We start from the raw sequence: 17,469 nt of genomic DNA on the forward strand, positions 1-17,469 counted from the left end.
TTCAAAAGCTGGCATGAAAAATTCAATTCAAAGTTTAAACCCAACAATGACGCAAAGAAAATGAAACTAGGAAAAACATTTCTTCTTCTATCGATTGCACCAAACTAACTCGTGAGCTGTCCATGGTGCTGAACCTGCTTCTGTATAATAACATTGGATTTCACATGATGACAAAACGGAATTTGTTAAATAGAAGATAATTTCACGAGTTTGTTATAAATCACAGAAACATGTATCTCTGTCTCCATTTGGCCACTTAAAACACAACTAAAGGCTCAACAATTCTCTGCGTTTGGCATAAATGTTTAGAAATCCTTTTGAATAATTTGGTCTGAAATCACTGCAAAAACAAAACTTTTATGTAGGCTTCGCCGACCTTTGTGACTTGAAGTGAGAAAACATTAAATATATTTTGTCTGTTCGACCATTTCTGGCTCAATTTGGCCACCGAGTTCAACACTGAGCCGTAAAAGGTTTTCAAGCGAAGTCGTGCAATCAACACTGCAAAACCGCAAAATCTTAACAGGAATATTTGCTCTTGTTTGTAGTGAAAATATCTTAGTACTTGAAATAAGATAAAACTAAGGAGCTTTTAATCTCTATGGAAAAATTGTTAAAAGTGAAATAATTTCCCCGATTATTTTTAGTACTTTTTAAAATCAATAATAAATTAAAATAAGCTCATAGTTTTTGCTGAAAAGTTACTTATAAGTTAGTTTTACATTATGTCAAGTGTACCAAGACATTTCCACTAGAAATGAGTCTAAAATAAGATTTTGTGTTTTTGAGTTTAGAGCTGGACAAATATGTTTTTCTTGATTAAATGTAATCAAATTAAAAGTTTGGATTTTCAACATTTTTCAGACTAAAATCCTGACTATATTATTCAATAGGTTTTTAGACACTAACATGCAGAAACAATGATTGGACAGAAAATCAGTGCAAAGGAAAAACCAAGTTCAAACAAATACTTCAAACTTCTGACCAAGGCCACTTACAAAGTGTTTGGAAGCAAAATATATAGAAATGCTCCGACTTTTGTGCATCGCTGCGTCCAGATGAACTCCACCCACCCTCCTGTTCAGGTTACTCTGCAACAACACTCCACTCGTTTTATCACCTTGGCTTAATTTGAAAATCCCAGGCAGTTGGAGTGCTGCTTCAAAAACCTGCAGCGCTCTGGGTAGAGCTGCTCCCGTCCCTGGAGGGGGTAAAAGAGGCTGTTTGGCGGAGTTTCAATGCATTCGTCAGATGCTCTCCGCTTGCAGATATAGCCTGAGTGTTTGTGAATGTGGCTGCCAGCGTGGCTCAGCAGCCTCCAAAAAACACAACTACTCACCAAAACTAATAAGTTTCCCCTGAAGTTCACTGAGGCTAGACAGTCCACCGGCATTAACGAGCAAACTTTTATGGTTTCAAACATTATGTAGGATTTTTATTTGTTAAAATGTGCACAGTAAATATTCAACGTGTTCCTTAAAGTATGAAAATGCCAACCTGGTTCTTAGAGGCAGTTTTTAGGATGCAGAGATAATGATGGTTCACTTGAACTAAACAGAGCAAAACCAACATGGCTATGTGAAAATAGAATTGCTGCCCTCGTTAAATCACCAATTCATTGTAATTAATACATTTTTCTTGCTACAACCAGGTCTGGCTATCCTCTTACCCGTAGATTCAATAAACCAATGAGGGTGAAAATATTTCAAAAAGCAACAAATTATGCGCCGATCTACAGAAATTCAAGTAGAGATGTGAAGAAAAGTCGTCAACATTAATTAATCTGGATAAAAGTAGAAAGTCAGTTTCCACAAACTTGGAAAAGTGGTAAATGGTCAAAAAAAGTCAGTCCATAAACACCTTGAAGACTCAAAAAAGTGTTTCCAGTGTTTTGTGACATAAGGTCATTTCAATATTCCTCACAATAGCACAAGAACGTTTTAGCGAAAAACAAGCGTTTTTCTTTCCCCCCCCCCCCCCAAAACTGGTGCATTTCCATGAAGCAAATGTATTTTCAAAACGTCAAATTGCTCAATTATATGGTCAATGGAAATGCAGCTACTGAGATCTGCAGTTGCGATTCTTCCAAATCTAAAGTTAAACTAAAACAAAGAGTAAACCATGACGGATAAGACTTTTAAACATTTAGAAAACAACATTTTGTTCCTGAGGGTCATTAAAATGCTGGCAGAAGAAACTAGAACAAAGTCAATGAATCAGGTGGAGAAGAGTCCAGTAAAGCAAACATGTAAATCAAAAATACATTATGAGTGAAGCTCATCGAGGCGATGAGGAGAACATTCCCTTCATCAACCAGCAGGTGTTAATGTTCGTGTGGCTCCACTGCAGCTCTGCAGCCAAATCCCATTTCCATAAATAACAAACTTTCACAGACGATTCTGCAAAAATGCAAGTTTGACTTTCAAGTGCGAATTTGTCACTCAGCGTAGACGAGCAATCTTCCCCGACCTTTTACATGTGATTCAGTCACAGTTTTACACGTTGGAAATATCAGAAGACTAAAGTAAGTTGTGCTCATTTCTCACACACACTCGCAGTCTACAGTACAAATGAGTGTAAAAACCATCATCATCAACAAGACAGGCTGGACTTGTGAGGTTTCTTCACATCTTGTTGGCCTTCCAGGTCAGGTAGGAGTTCCAGGCGACGGCGACTATCTGGACGACGGCCAGTCTGCAACGAGGAGCAAAAACTGAACATGTGGGAATGCACTTAAACTGGGGTTGGTAGATTTAAATTCACTCTAAAAATATTAACTTTTAAGTACATTTACAGATTTAACCTTTTAAAGAAAGCTTAGAATCTTTCAATATGACTGGAAAGCAAGAGAAGCATAAAAATCTCACCTGTGATGCAGCGGGACGAAGTAGAAATTAGCAATCTGGACTGGAGGCCACAACTAAAAAAAGGCAACAGTAAAACCAGATGAGAATTTATGTTTATAAAGAGTAACTAACCTCAAATTAACTTTTTGCTGATAAACAAGAGACCAGAGCTGGGTGGAGTACCCAAAAATGTTACTCAAGTAAGAGTAGCGCTACTTCAACATATTATTACTAAAGTAAAAAGTAGCTGTCCAAGAAATTCCTCAAGTAAATGTAAAAAAGTATTTGGTAAAAAGTACCGAGTAAGAGATCAAATAATCAATCATTTAATATTTTAAAATTACACAATCAGATGGACCAAAATAAAAGTTACGTTTAAATTTTGGTATTTTAAGGATGAAACTGACAATAATTCATCTAAGAGCAAAAAACAACAAAATCAGGTGAAACAAAGTGTTTCTAAATCAGTTTCTTTCAATAAAAAAACTTCTGAAACTTTAACAAAATCTGCAGCTGTGTGTGTGTGTGTGTGTGTGTGTGTGTGTGTGTGTGTGTGTGTCTGGGGAATTTTTGTTTTTCATTCAGTGGTTGGAAAAGCCAGAAGTTTTACTCAAGTAAGAGTAGCGATTCTTCATTATAAAGTTACTTAAGTAAAAGTAAGAAGTACAGTCGAGTAAAACATCCCCCTAAAAGTAATTTTTTAAAATAAAAAGTTACTAAAGTAAATGTAACTGAGTAAATGTTTCTACTTACTACCCAACCAATAGGATCTTAAAGGTTCCATCTTTATTTGTATGTATGATTTTTTTACATTTCCATGTAAATTTACTGAAAACTGCATGATGTAACTTTAATATTAAAAAAACTTTTTTTTTTTTTTACATATTTACTAAAACATATTATGCTGTCATGTTGTGACAACATTATGTTGTGACAGCATAATATGAAACAGATAATCTATGAAAAAAAAATCAAGCTCCTCCACTTCCTTGCTGAGCTATAATAGCGACCTGCAAAAATGCATCGCTTTCAGTCAAAAACAATCAATCAGAGCCAGGAGGAGGGTCTTAGCGCTGCTAATCAAGATCACGTAAGAGCTGTTAAATGTGCTAATGGCAGAGAAACAACTTGCCATTACAAAGAAACTATTTATCCGCCATCATCAATGACTATGCTAACTAGTGTTAGCATCCTGGCAGAATCTGCTGCATAGCAGAAATAAAGGTATAAGAATCATACACAAGCTTGATTGACAGCACTAAGACCCTCCTTGTGGCTCTCATTGGTTATTTGACACTTTTTTGTTTTCTGTAGTTGGCACTAAAAGAAGGCAAAGGAGCTTGATTTTTAAAAAAAAATTTTTACAGATCATTACTGTCTCGACAAATATGTTAAAATCATATTCAAAAAAGTCACATACTGCAGCTTTAATTGTGCCTAAAATCGTCTCAGTGCTGCCCTCCTCAGGTTGAATGGTGCTACTGCAGTTGATTTTTTAAATGTTTACAACTCTACAGCTTCTAAAGTTAGCAAGTTAGCGTCTAAAGTCCCCCATTTGGGTCTAAAAAAATAATCTCACAACCATAAACGGAAAAAACCAAAAAAGTAAATTCAACATCAGAAACTTACATAGTAGTTAGAGATCAGGGCATCTGTGTAATCCTGTGAGAAAATGAAAAAATATATTATTGTATAAAAAAAACAAACAAGTAATACATTGCACTTCAAAATAAAAAGTCCACCACTACACATAAATATGTGTATACAGATATTAACATACAAAAGCAAAGACATAAAAATTACAGGTACTTTAAGACATTTATGAAACAGAAAGATTGCTTAAGAATTGAAAGAAATAAAATAAATTTTTTTATATGCAAGGTTGTATTTGTCTCTGAAACTGAGTCTAAAAATGGCTCAAAATGAACTAAATAAATGTAGAGAATTATATTTTCTTTACTCTTTTTGTGATACTGATGTGACCTGAATGGTTTTTTTTGTCTCGTTATCATCAAAAGTTTCCAAAAATTATAATGCTCAAATATTTAATGTGTGTGCAATGTATTTGTATGAGATAATGTCATAAAATGAATAAATAAAAACAATTAAAAGGTAAAAATAAATACAAACAATAAAGATTTTATCTCTTAACATTTGAAACCAAACCAGAGAAAATCTTCAGCTTCACAAACAGAATCTGCATAAAAACGTTGTTCCCATTTCCTGTTGGAGGTCTGTGGAAATAATTGATGATCGGACAGAAAACCGTTTGCATCTCTGCATGTTCCTTGTGTTAAGGTTCTGTTTCAGTATGAATATTTAATTTAGTATTCAGTGTCACAGCCCAACAATCAGTGCAGACAATGATTAAGTTCATTCATGAAACATGAAGTTCTCTCAGCCACCGAGGAACAAGTTGCTCACATCTTCATCATGAAGGACGGAGAAAAGAAACAAACTGGAAGAAAATGTTCGGCTGCGTTGGGAAGGACTCGGTGAAACAGTTATTAAAACTCATGCTCAAATAATTCAAGATTTTTCCTTTTTAATTTGAATTCCTGTCCCTTCACATAAATTAGGATTCCACCTGCAGAAGAGTGAGGAGTTGAAGATGGAAGAAACAGAAACAGAAAAAAAGAGCAAGCAATACAGAAATAAAGAGCATTTTTTATTTAAATTCTATAAATTCACCAAACTGGAGTTTAACTACAGATATTCAATATTTATGGAATAAATTCAAACAAAGATGAGGACTGGAATGAAGAACTAGAAAAACAGAAAAGAGGATGGATGGATGGATGGATGGATGGATGGATGGATGGACAGTTAACTTTTATCTGAAGAAATGCCTTCCTCCAGTCTTTTCCATTTCAGCTCAATCAGGTTTTACTGATGAATCTCAAAATGGCGTCTGAATGTTAAACCAGCTGGTTATTATTATTATAAAATGGCGCTGATCTCTGGTGGTTTTTAAACGATCAGAATAAACAAAAATACAGGAAGAGGAAAAAGAAATGAAGAAACCAAAACAGACGAGATTAAAGGAAACACATTTTATAAGACATAGCGCATTAAATACGTAGAAATATAATTAATTTTGGGGTTTATTCATGTTCAACTGCTTCACCAGTTCCTTCTGCATCAGCAGGGATGATTCACCTGATCATGATGTTAGTAACTGAAATATTTGGGTCACTAATCAGAGAGAGAACCTGGAATACGATCAAAACCACAAATCTAAGGTAAAATATCTACAGACGTGGTTATTACGGCCTCAGTTTGACTGTGACCTTTTGACCCCACAGTAAATACTAAATAAGACCATTTGGTAGAACAGACAAAACATTACAGAAGTAAAGTTTCACGTCATTCTACCTAAAGGTCACCTGAATGTATCTCGGCGTAGAGAAACAACAAGCCAATGTTCCTAGTCTGTTTTTTTTCTGTTTTCAGGCTGAAACACTTTTCTAATTATGGACAAACAAGCTACTTCACCACCTGAGGTTAAAACACGTCACAATCTCCAGACGACAGAACAAAAGGAGACATTTTCAACCGACTTTAAAGGAGCTTGCTGCGTTCAGACCAGCCTGTGTTTGTGTGCCAAACAAAAACTCAATTTATATTCTGAAGGAGTTAAACAGAAAACGTATTAAAACTTTAAAATGAGGAATTCATCAAACTTCGTTCTGCTGTGACCCTTTTTTATGATGTCATTTAGTGAAATATTTTTTCAAATGGAAGGTAAATCTTAAATTTGAAAAAATATTTAAATGGAAAATAGATTTGAATTTTATGTAAAAATAATATTTTACACAAAAATTGTGTAAAAACAAAAGTAATTTTTTGTGTACAAAAATTGCAATGTTTTTACATAATTTGTGTATTATTTTACAAAATTTTTATGTGTCTAAAAATTATTTTTGTTACGAAAAATTCAAATATTTTCCATGAAAATTTTTTTTCAAATGGAACTTGATGTTTTACCCCTAACCTGTAGGGGGAGCTAAAGGGAATAATGATGAGCATAAACCAGGTGGAAAATTTACTGAAAGCTTTAGGAAATTCATGACTGAATTTAATTTTTTTAAAGAACCAAAACTGAAGTTTTACTTTTAGTTTAAAATATTTTATCTAAACATGACAGTTTCACAAATTTTGATACAGATGAAAAACCACCTTCTCAAGGCGCAAACACCTTTTTATCAAAAAACAGATTTTTTTCAAAGTTGACATGTCTTCATTAAGCAAATTTAATTTTGTGATTCCAATTTCAGCAATCTTCTTGTCAATGAACAGCTAGTGACAGACTAGCAAATTAAATGCATCTTAGGTGCACAAAGGAGCATTCTAGCTGATCCTTCCTCCTCTTTTTACATTTCTTCTTCACCTGAATTATCCCACTGTGAGACAATAAAACATATTTCTATTCCTGTAGTACCTGTAGAGTTTGAGATGGCGCTTTTTGAGCATTGCAGGGTCGGATGTTGGGTGAATTTGTTGAACATAAACTCGTGGCAAGACTGGCAGCTGTCTCAAATGTTTTCCATTTCTGACTGATTTGTTCCATTGTAGATTGACGGACTTCAAATTGTTTGGAAATGATGATTGATGGGCAGAAAGGTTTGTTTTTCTAAGGCTGGGATGCTGAAGCTGATGGCAGTGTGTCCTCACCTTACTCCTGCTTTTTGTTTTAGAGGTGGCTACTAAACCGTAACCAATTAATCAAATCGCATGATAAATTAAAATGAATTTCCTTTCTGATGATTAATTTTAAAGGGAAATTTTGTGTAGAGACATCAAAATCTGTTTTCTTAATGTTTTCAGTTGTGTGGTTTTAATTTCCATTTTGAATTTGGTTTTGTTGTGTTTTATTTTGGATATTTTCAATAACTTTCAGTTTCATGGTTAATTGTTCTTTAAAAAGTAAAAGTTTATTCATCTTTGAGTGACTGAAGTTGCATTCTTTGTGTGTCAGTATATTTCGTGAAAATGGTCTCAAAACAACATTATTATTGTTTATTGCATTATTTACTGGGACAATTTATTGTCCAACAACATTTGTTATTGTGTCAGGCCTAGTGCTGATGATCAATGATCAATTATTATGTACATTTGATCAGCAGCACCTTTTCAAGCAGCAATGGTGGATTTATGGATTTTTTTGGTTTATTTAACAACATCACCCTGAAATTGTTCAGACATAATTTTTATTAAGTACTGATGTTAGACAAAAGATAAGAAAAAAAATCACACCAAAAATTTGTGTCTTTCAAAATAAAAAGTGTCAATAAATAACAGGGTTTGACGATTTAATCAAGTTTCCTAATAATTTTCTTGCATTTACACTTAAAGGGGACCTAAGATTCACATTTTGCACACTTTTATTCTTTCATTTGGGATTCAACTGCTTCTAAAAATAGCTGAAGTGCTTAAAAATTGACAAAGCAGTTTTTTTGGGGACTAAATTAATGTTTTTTGTTGCCTGGAATCAATCTTCGGGAAACTGCGCCGTTACCTAGCAACCCCAGTCCGTTACCAAGCAACCCAAGTGGAGCTCTAGCAGGGTTTTACCGCTGTATTCGCTGTACAATGGCTGCTGGAGAAGATAAATGTTTTGTTGTTGGCTTGTTGGTTGTGCAGGAGGCTCCACTTCTGCTTTTCAAAGATGTATGGTTGTATAATTGCAGCTATTTTCATGTGCAAGGTAAAACACTGAGTTAGGGGGCGTGGTCAACAGCAGCTTATATGGATTTAAAGTGACAAAACGTCCTAAAACCGCTCAGAGTAGGCAGATGAATCTCATTATCTAAGAACGATTTTGTGCAAAAAGGTTTTTATAAGAATGTTTTGTAAAGCCATAGGAATATCCTAGGCTGTTCAAGGAAGCATAATAAAATCTTGATGTTCAATGTGCATTCAATAATTGGCTCAAAAACATAAAAAGTGTCCAGAAATGTTTGATTTTGTGAATAGCCTTTTAGTCGTCCACTCCATCAGTTTTCCTCTCACGCTCCACCGTCGCCAGGCGTCGTGGTAATGAGCTCATTTGTCATTTATTTTGTGTCCTTTCTGACATTTACCAGGTTGGCCTTTCAGGTCCAAGCCTCTCCTTTGGTAAATAATTGATGGTGATCAGAGGCACACCGGGTAAGCAAAACGCTGATGGACGTTTGAGCAGCTGGCACAACACGACGGTTCGCTCTGACCTGGCATACAAACAAACACACACACACACACACACACACACACACACACACACACACACACACACACACACACACACACACACACACACACACACACACGCTTATATACGGAGCTATGAGTCACCCTGGCTGGTTCCACAATCCCTCCTCCTCCTTGCGTCTCTTCCTCCCTCCTAGGAAATAGTTTCCAACATTAATGAAGGTGTTGCAGGTCTTCAACTGTTTCCACAAGGAAAAAAAATCTAACTTCCTCCTTTTGTGTCAATATTTGTAACTGCTTTTTGGTCAGTCTGTGTCGACCTGCAGAGTAATTTTAATCCTTTGCAGGTCACTTTTGCAATGGTACATCATTGGTGATTAAAACAAGTTAATTCATCGCTATCGTCCTGCTTAAAGGCCTCTGGCATTTGTTTGGTGTGGAGTGCTTTAGAAAGTAGTTTAATCCACTCATTTTCTGCTGTGAGACTTAATTAAAACTAATAATGTGTTCACCCTCTTCTGAATGAGGTGGGTGACAAATGTTTAGCTTATTTGGCTGCTAGTACCTTTATGTGATTTATCTCTACTAAATCAGGCTAACAGTATTAATTGAACACTTTTCTTCAGCTTAAATGTATTTATTTTAATAATAGTTCAGATCTGTATTTGCTCACCCTCTTAAGTTTGGCGATGTTCTCCTCCACTGTTAGTCCGTTCAGGGCTCCAGAAATACAGAGGAAAGTTCCCAGGAAGCACGGAGCAAAACACAACTGAGAACCCGAACAAATACAATTTTTAAAAAAAGCAGAAGAAAGGAATCAGTGGTGCTGCTGCTAACGCTAAAGCACTAATCATCAACATTAGCTCTGGCATAATTTACATGTTCTATTGTATTTCTGTTTATATCTACTGTCAATATTTTATTTTGTTATTTTATGTTCCTTGTTTGAAATAAAGTTATTGAAAAAAAGGGAAAACATTAGGAGAGGAAATGGAACTGCTGCGTAAACAGTCTTCATCCACTTCAAAATAAGAGCATGAATATAAACAGGAACAAATTTTACACCTAAAACTTCAATATAGACATCAAACCTTATTCAACTAAACATTTACAAAACAGCAAAGTAAATTGGGACTTTACAATTTATCTAAAAAAGTTGATTTAGGGAAAGCTAAGTTAAGCGAAAATGCCAAGCAAAAAAATTTGCTCTGCTAATTGCGCATTAGCAAGTTAACGGATGTTTTCCCTCCACTGAAAGAAATCTTGGGAACTGAAGTGACTTTTTAAGTAAATACAGACAATAAACTTAACAGGGTGTACATAATTTACAGTCAATGCTAATCATTGTTTTCTCTCACCTGGTCAACAAGCATTTTCTTCATAGCGTCCGATTTAGACCCTCCAACCACGATCCTGTCCAAAACTTTGTACCAGCTGCCGATTACTGGACCCTTTATTGTGGAAAGAAAGAAAATTCTCCTCAAACTTAAATGCAGATGTACAAAAAACCTGAACAAAAATGTATCTTTTATATGGCAGTAAGATTATTTCAGATTTATCTGGAATATTCTAACACATTTTGTGGCATATCTTGCAAATCCTGTAAAACAAATACATAGTTAGTTCTGTGAAAAAAGCTTTTACCAACTTAGGAGTTTCTTTGAATTAGTTCTTAAAACAGACAAAGATAAAAGAGTGAAAGTAAACTTCAGTTTGAAAATAAGGATACTTTTTTTTTGAAAGAGTGACACCACCAACCTGGCTAAAAATTTATTAAATCATCAACCAGCTGCTACATTTTATGAAAGGTAAATTAAATTTTTTGATTACTGCCAGACATATTTAATCAAGAAATCACTGAAATAGAACTTTTCTTACAATGTTTTGTCCTCAGTTTTGTGGCAAAAAATTTCTATATTGATCTAAAAAATTAGACAATTGCAACAAGTTTTTGGTTTTCCACAAATATTTCCACTGATTTGCACAGATCTTAATTGAATAGCTGGATTTTTAACAAATCTTTGATGCTACTCCAGCAAATTATGAATTTGATTTATACCCTAGAATTATGGCTGGTGTAATTTTAGACCTAACAGAGGAAAAATATAAACTGAAAAATATCTCTAAACCTCATCCCATTTAAATCTCTGCGTATAATTTTTAGATCAAGTGCTTGATAAATTCTGGATTTAAGACGATTACTGCAGCTCAAATAAATACTTTCGTCACAAAGACGTAAGAATCAAATATGCAGCTTTTAAAGGTAAATCGTACAGCTGTCACCGGGTTTTACTGGATAAACTACTTAGAGTCTGACAGAGAAGAAATTGCTTTTGTTGAATGTAAACATTAATAAAAGAGTCCCATCAAACCATCATAAATGACACAATAGATAAATAAGAACCACTTTTACCACAAAGAAGAATCCTATACTCATCATCCGGGCTGTTCGTCCCACATTGTGATGAGCTAATCCTCTCCTCTCAATCAGCTGTTGGGAGATGACATCACCCACACCCACCAGAGACCCTGAAGGACAAAAAAGCTGTCAGTACACTGTGCATGGTGTTATATGAATGCGATCCCCGCAGATTCGTTTTGTAGCTGCAGAGACGTTTTCAGTACGAAGCTTTTGTTAAACAGGAGCAGGATGAACGGAGCTCATTTATTTTGTTGAATTATGGCAGAATGCAGGCGGTGATGCTCAATGTTTAACTCAAAAATGGTCGGGTAGCTATGGCAGGTCGCAGGAAGAAAGCATTTCCAAATCTGTCTGATTTTTAATGTTCTGGCATTTAAAAAGTGTGTTTTAAAAGCTACCTCGGCTTGCTGAATATTAACAAATTTGCCTATAAAAAGCAATAATAGGAGATTTTTGGGACTCCGGGTTTAGCAAGTCAAATTTAAGACTTAAGACCTTTTTTAGTCGTGCGATTAATTGCTTATTGCGATATGCTTCGGCATGCACACCTCCAAATTGTACATAAAGGCTGATTGCTGAGACAAAAAAAAGTTGTGATTTTTTGGTTGCACTTCAAAACCAAAATGAATTCAAAGAAATTTAGGCAATCAGTCACCTAAACTACTGTACAAAATAAATAACTAAAGCTTATGGCGTTTTCTCCTCAACAGCATGGTTGAAACTGATCATTATTTTGCACTAATTTAGTGTAAAATGAGAAGAAACCTCTCATATTTTACACTAATTTAGATTTTCTCATGTAGGGATTTAGTAAATACAGATTTTTTAGGCAATCAGTTTTTTATTTATCAAACCCATAGGGGAAATCAGGAGTTAATGAAGGCTAGAGGAAACCTTCACACCTGGATCAGAGAAACAAACAACCCCTGACCTTCCTGTTATCACGTGACTGCTCTTCATCCTGGAATATATGTATTCCAGATGTTTGCTCAATTTTCCACCATGCTGCTGAGCTGGAACATCACAGAGAAAACCCTGTCTGAATTAATATCTAATCACAAAGTTACAGGAAAAACAAGCTAGAAAATGCTGCATAGAATAATATGACTGAAGCTGTAATGTAGCAAAAATCTGCTTTTTGTTTAAAATCGGGACGTGATTTATCCAGTTTGACTCATTACCAACAACAAATGTCCTTAATTTGCTTCCAACATAGAGCCAATTTAAAAAAACCCATCAAGATTAAATAAAGGTGTAAAATTTATCAAGGCATAAATACAAATATGAATATTCCATTGATACTTGAATGGGATGTTTTCTTGTCTTTCCTGTTTTTAAGAGAAATTGGCTTTTGCATCTTCTTACATTTGTATGCCACCCTTTGATCAAGTTAAACACCCAAAATATTAGATAAAATGTTGCATTTTTAAAATTATTTTATATGAATTTAAAATAATTATTTCTTACAGTGGGATTTTTTTTTTTTTACAACTGAATAAATGTTCTTAATTTAAAGAATAGATTTTTCAATTTTTTTTTTATTGTTGCCGCATTTAAAGATGAACTTACTTTAAAAATTTTGAACACCAATAAATTCTAAGCATAAAATAAAGTAGATCAAATTGAATTAAAGTAAAATAGATACTTGAATTTAGTAGATATCAAATTCCTTAATTAAAAAATAAGGCTGCTTCAAAAAAATATATTTTTATTTTTTGGGTTGCACAACCAGTAGTGAGCAATGTAGTCGAATAAACATAGCTGGAGACAAGAAATGGTAATAAATTCATTTTAATTCTGTTTTATATTTAATATATACATACACATATATATTTGAAAAATTACAGCCATGTTCTGCTGTTGAATTGAAAATGCATTTATAGCAGTAGTAAAAGTCTGAAGGACAGCAGCATGACGGCAGCTGCTGCAGTCGATGCGCTACAGACGAATCTAATAGCAGCTGAAAAAAGGTAACCTTTTCTTTAGGGGGAGGTTTCCTCATAGAGGAGCTTATAAAACGTTTTAAATGTGGTCAGATCAAATGTCAACGTTTGACTCACACAGTTTCCTTGCAAATAGATTCAGACTCCATCAAGTTTTTTTTTTTAAATACTTTGCTGCAAAATCTGATGTATTTTGTTTTTTGTTCATCAAAAATGCACACTATAGTTTTATGATGATTTTAATTTAAAAACAACAAATCATTTTCCTTCCACTCCCAAAATATGCACCAAGAATACAAAGATCTAAAGGGCAGTGGCAAGAGCAAATGAGGTGGATTAGCAGAGCTAGCTAACAACTGATTATGTCATCCAGGACATTTTAGGGATAAATAAAGTTTTTTATTATTATTATTGAATTTGTTACATCTAATAAAATACTATTAACATTTATTAAAGTTTGAGGTGACAAAAGAACCTTGCAGGGCCCCAATAACATGCAAATGTGTTTTCATTTAACAAACCTTTGCAGAAAATAATGCATTTTATGTCCTGTAAGAGAAAACCGCACAAGCCAGATTTTATTTATTTACAACCCCATACAAAAGATCAAAAACATCAAAATATTAAATATTACAATTAGAAATGATGGATTTCATTAAAAATATGCAAACTGAACCTCTATAAAGAAAATTGCATAACTTTAGCAGCATTATGTCCCGTTTATTCTGTTGTTCAAAGTTTAACTATCACAAGAAACACTTTAAAAGTTAAATGCAATTCAAAAATATTGTTTATGATTCCTGATTAGGATTTCATATATAAAAAAAATTGTTATTTCTGAAACACAATAAGATTTGCAGAGTAAAAGTTTTCTGAGCAAATTTTCCTCTAAATCTGAATTTCTGAATGAAATAGTCTTGAAGACAATGATTTTTTAATTTGAATTAAGGCAAGATTTATTCAGTAAGTCTGATGTTCTCCTGGTGGATGCAACGTGACAAGTATCTGCTGACATCTAGTGGCGATAGACCTGAACTACTTTGCAATTTAGTTCAATGTTACAAAAAAACAAAAAACAGGTCAAATATAAAACTGGAAATTCATGCAATAAATACATGTATTTGAAATGATTTAAATGCTAGAATAATATTTTAATATTTTAAAACATGTTTTAACATTTTACATAAACAAGCAGTAATAATAAGATTTTAGCTATTATTTGTATCTTTTATTTTAATTAATGTTGCTGACTTTAATTAATTTCCATCAAAGCGAGTTGGATCTAACACTCGTTGCTGAGCAGATTTACTAATCAATAACACAAATGTTAAATAATTTTATGATGACTGTGGGATAGGGAAACATGACGTCATTCAATAAAAAGTAGAATTTAAAAAATACACTGAATTACATTTTTTATTTTCATTCATTTCAATTGTAATATTTAATGGATATGGAAACTTTTTTTATATTTAACAAATTAGCAATTTACTTGGGCACTTTTGGTCTTCCATACTGTCACAAGAAAATATTGATTCATTAATGTCACTTGTTAAAGAACAAAGGTCAAAAGGTTTCCCTTGTTGATTCTAAAACTGAGGTGAACTGTCCACTGGAGCAAAGGCTTGGTGAAAAACTGACCTGCAGTCCAACATTTTTAACCTCATTTCAAGCAAAAAAACAAGTTTCTATGTACATAAATAACAATTGCTCCTTTTATAAATAGCTTACAGCATATTTAAATGATTCCAATGAAAGCAGAGGTGAGACATATTACCTACCAGCTGTGACTATCTGGACTGACCAGGGATATTTGGTCATCACGGCTTGATAGGATCTCCATAGGCTAGCCATCCTCCTTAAATAAAGGAAATGTTGATAAAAACAAAATTAGCCAAATCAGAAGCAGCGAAACAGAAATTAAGTAAACCTGCAAATAAGCATGCTTATGTCCACAATTAGAACAAAAATGGTAACGACACTGTTCTAGGATATACCGTTGAACTCATATTTAGTTTTGCCAACGATGAAGCAACGATGCATTGAATACATTACATCAAGTTAAGATTAGCCTGTACGTTTTTCCTAAATTACATATACTCAACTGGATCCCAAATTAGCATATTCATAGATTCATATCAATGCCGAATTAAAGACTATACTCACGTTAATACAACTAACCAACGATTTACTCTTTAGTTAAAATTAAATTTCAGAATTTTCAAATTAAGTGTAGGAGCTCATTCTTTTTGAACGGAGTTTGGCCAGACAAGGATTCGGGTTTTAAAGTCTGCTTTTTTGTGGTTTTCCGTTAAAGAAAAACACCTTGAACATCGAAGTATGTCTTCCCGAATAACAGCTCAGTTTAACCGCTAAACACGTCGCAATAAAGTGGATTAATTTACGGAGGGAAAAGCAGTAAATGCATAATGTGTTACATGCCTGTAGGTGAGTCCGGCTGTAGCAGGTGAAGAGTTAACGATGCCTTCACGTGCTCACATCGGCTCGGAATTTTGAGCTACATACAAAAACTGTTCTGATACTCACTAAATTTCCTTAAAACGATTTATAAAGTATGACAGGAACTTCAAGTATATCATATTTACAACTTTATATCAGTAAATTAGAATAATAAAGCAGATGAACATAAACAAAGTGATATATTTTAAGGATTTTTTTAATGCGAAAGTCTTTGTTTATTTTTACAGATTACATATGATTGATATATAAAAAAGGTTTTTAATATACAGTTTTGAACCTATCAAAAAGTACCTGAATGTACACTTCGGTATATTTACTAAGCATTTGGTCAAAACAAGCCCTAACCAATCTAATTTCCTATGGTATTTAAAGGTATCATCAAAAATACGCAAGTTCCGCTGTAAACAATGAAATACAGCCTGTGCTGCCCTCTAGTTGACAGCCACGGAATACACCAAAACAAAAGTTTAACAACGAAAAGTTTCTCATTTTTAAGTATTTATTCTCTTTAAGCAAAGAGACACTTACAGAAACAGAATCAATACCCATCATGACAACTGTTTAGGAAAGAAATGGCACAGAGTGCATACATATTATAATTTCGCCTCAGATGAATACTGGCAGCAGTGTTTTTCAGTAAAATTATAGTATGAGGTATTGATTGTTTATACAAGTAACAGCTGAAAGTTATTTCAAGTTAGTTGTATTTGATTTTAGATGCTTCATATAAATGTATATTACTGTTTTCTATGAACATGGTGACACAAAAAAAATTGACAAGGAGCTCAGAATAACTGAGGAAATATTCGATTTTAAAACTTTTACAGTAGAAATGCTGAATGAGCAAACTTTTAAGTTAACTTGTATTGCATATATTTCTGAAAAAACTGATTCATACAAGTCATAAATGTGTGATATGATGAATGTAATTACCTGTAAATAAGATAAATAAATAACCATGTAAAACTTGGCTAAACAGCAGCAAAAATGGGTCCCTTTAAGGGCCAGTTTACATGCACGACCTGAGCCTGTGACAAATTATATTTGACCAAATCTCATACAAACACAAAATGGCGCTCAATGTAGAGGATTAACAAAACCTGTTGCATTGCTAAAAAAACAAAACAATTAAATTTTTTTAGATAAACATTTTACCTAAGAAATATAAAAATTTGTGGAGAAAAATAATAATAAAAAAACATATTTAGGCAAAAAAAAAGTTAATATTTGACCTTTTCATTCACTCATCAGTTAATCATCTTCAAGTAGTTATGATTGCCGCCCCTTTTGGTGAAAGTTGCCTGAGATAAGAACATTTACTTTGTAGAAAATCAAAATGTAATGTGCCCAAATTCTTCCAGAAATCTTCACTCTGCTAGCGATGCACTAATATCTTAAAGTCGGACAGAAATTTGGGGGACGATGATCATCAGAGATGAAAACGTTGCCTTATTTTCATGCAACATCTTAGTGCAAAAACATAGATCAACATCCAATCAAAACTGAGCCCAGAACTAGTTTGATCTCCTCTGGATTTAAATTAAATTAATTTATTTACAATATCTGGCTTTGAACTGTGCAAAAATCC

The 17,469-nt window shown here is 33.7% G+C and overlaps 1 protein-coding gene across 2 annotated transcripts; it reads right to left on the reverse strand.

The window, feature by feature from the left end:
- Positions 1 to 1,410: 1,410 nt before the first annotated feature.
- mpv17 (mitochondrial inner membrane protein MPV17) lies at positions 1,411 to 15,897 on the reverse strand. Of its 2 annotated transcripts, none has more exons than XM_028041213.1 (8): positions 15,843 to 15,897; positions 15,182 to 15,255; positions 11,449 to 11,564; positions 10,394 to 10,486; positions 9,709 to 9,804; positions 4,476 to 4,508; positions 2,868 to 2,920; positions 1,411 to 2,694 (listed from the first exon to the last, which is right to left on the reverse strand). In XM_028041213.1, exons 2-8 carry the CDS (start codon positions 15,252 to 15,254, stop codon positions 2,625 to 2,627), a joined length of 534 nt encoding a protein of 177 aa, XP_027897014.1. In that variant the 5' UTR covers position 15,255; positions 15,843 to 15,897; the 3' UTR covers positions 1,411 to 2,624. The 2 variants fall into 2 exon arrangements, with proteins under 2 accessions (XP_027897014.1, XP_027897015.1); XM_028041214.1 differs by lacking the exon at positions 15,843 to 15,897 and adding an exon at positions 15,567 to 15,830.
- Between the last annotated feature and the right edge of the window lie 1,572 nt (positions 15,898 to 17,469).

Source organism: Xiphophorus couchianus, chromosome 15 (assembly GCF_001444195.1).
Source record: "Xiphophorus couchianus chromosome 15, X_couchianus-1.0, whole genome shotgun sequence".
In the NCBI taxonomy this organism is placed as follows: domain Eukaryota; kingdom Metazoa; phylum Chordata; class Actinopteri; order Cyprinodontiformes; family Poeciliidae; genus Xiphophorus; species Xiphophorus couchianus.

Bases quoted from the DNA above. Each gene is read 5' to 3' on its own strand.
- mpv17 (XM_028041213.1), bottom strand. From the start codon at position 15,254: ATGGCTAGCCTATGGAGATCCTATCAAGCCGTGATGACCAAATATCCC. The intron at 10,487-11,448 runs GTAAAAGTGGTT...TCCACAATAAAG, and splicing joins GTATAGGATTCTTCTTTGTG to GGTCCAGTAATCGGCAGCTG. The intron at 4,509-9,708 runs GTGAGCAAATAC...ATTTTCTCACAG, and splicing joins ACATCGCCAAACTTAAGAGG to GATTACACAGATGCCCTGAT.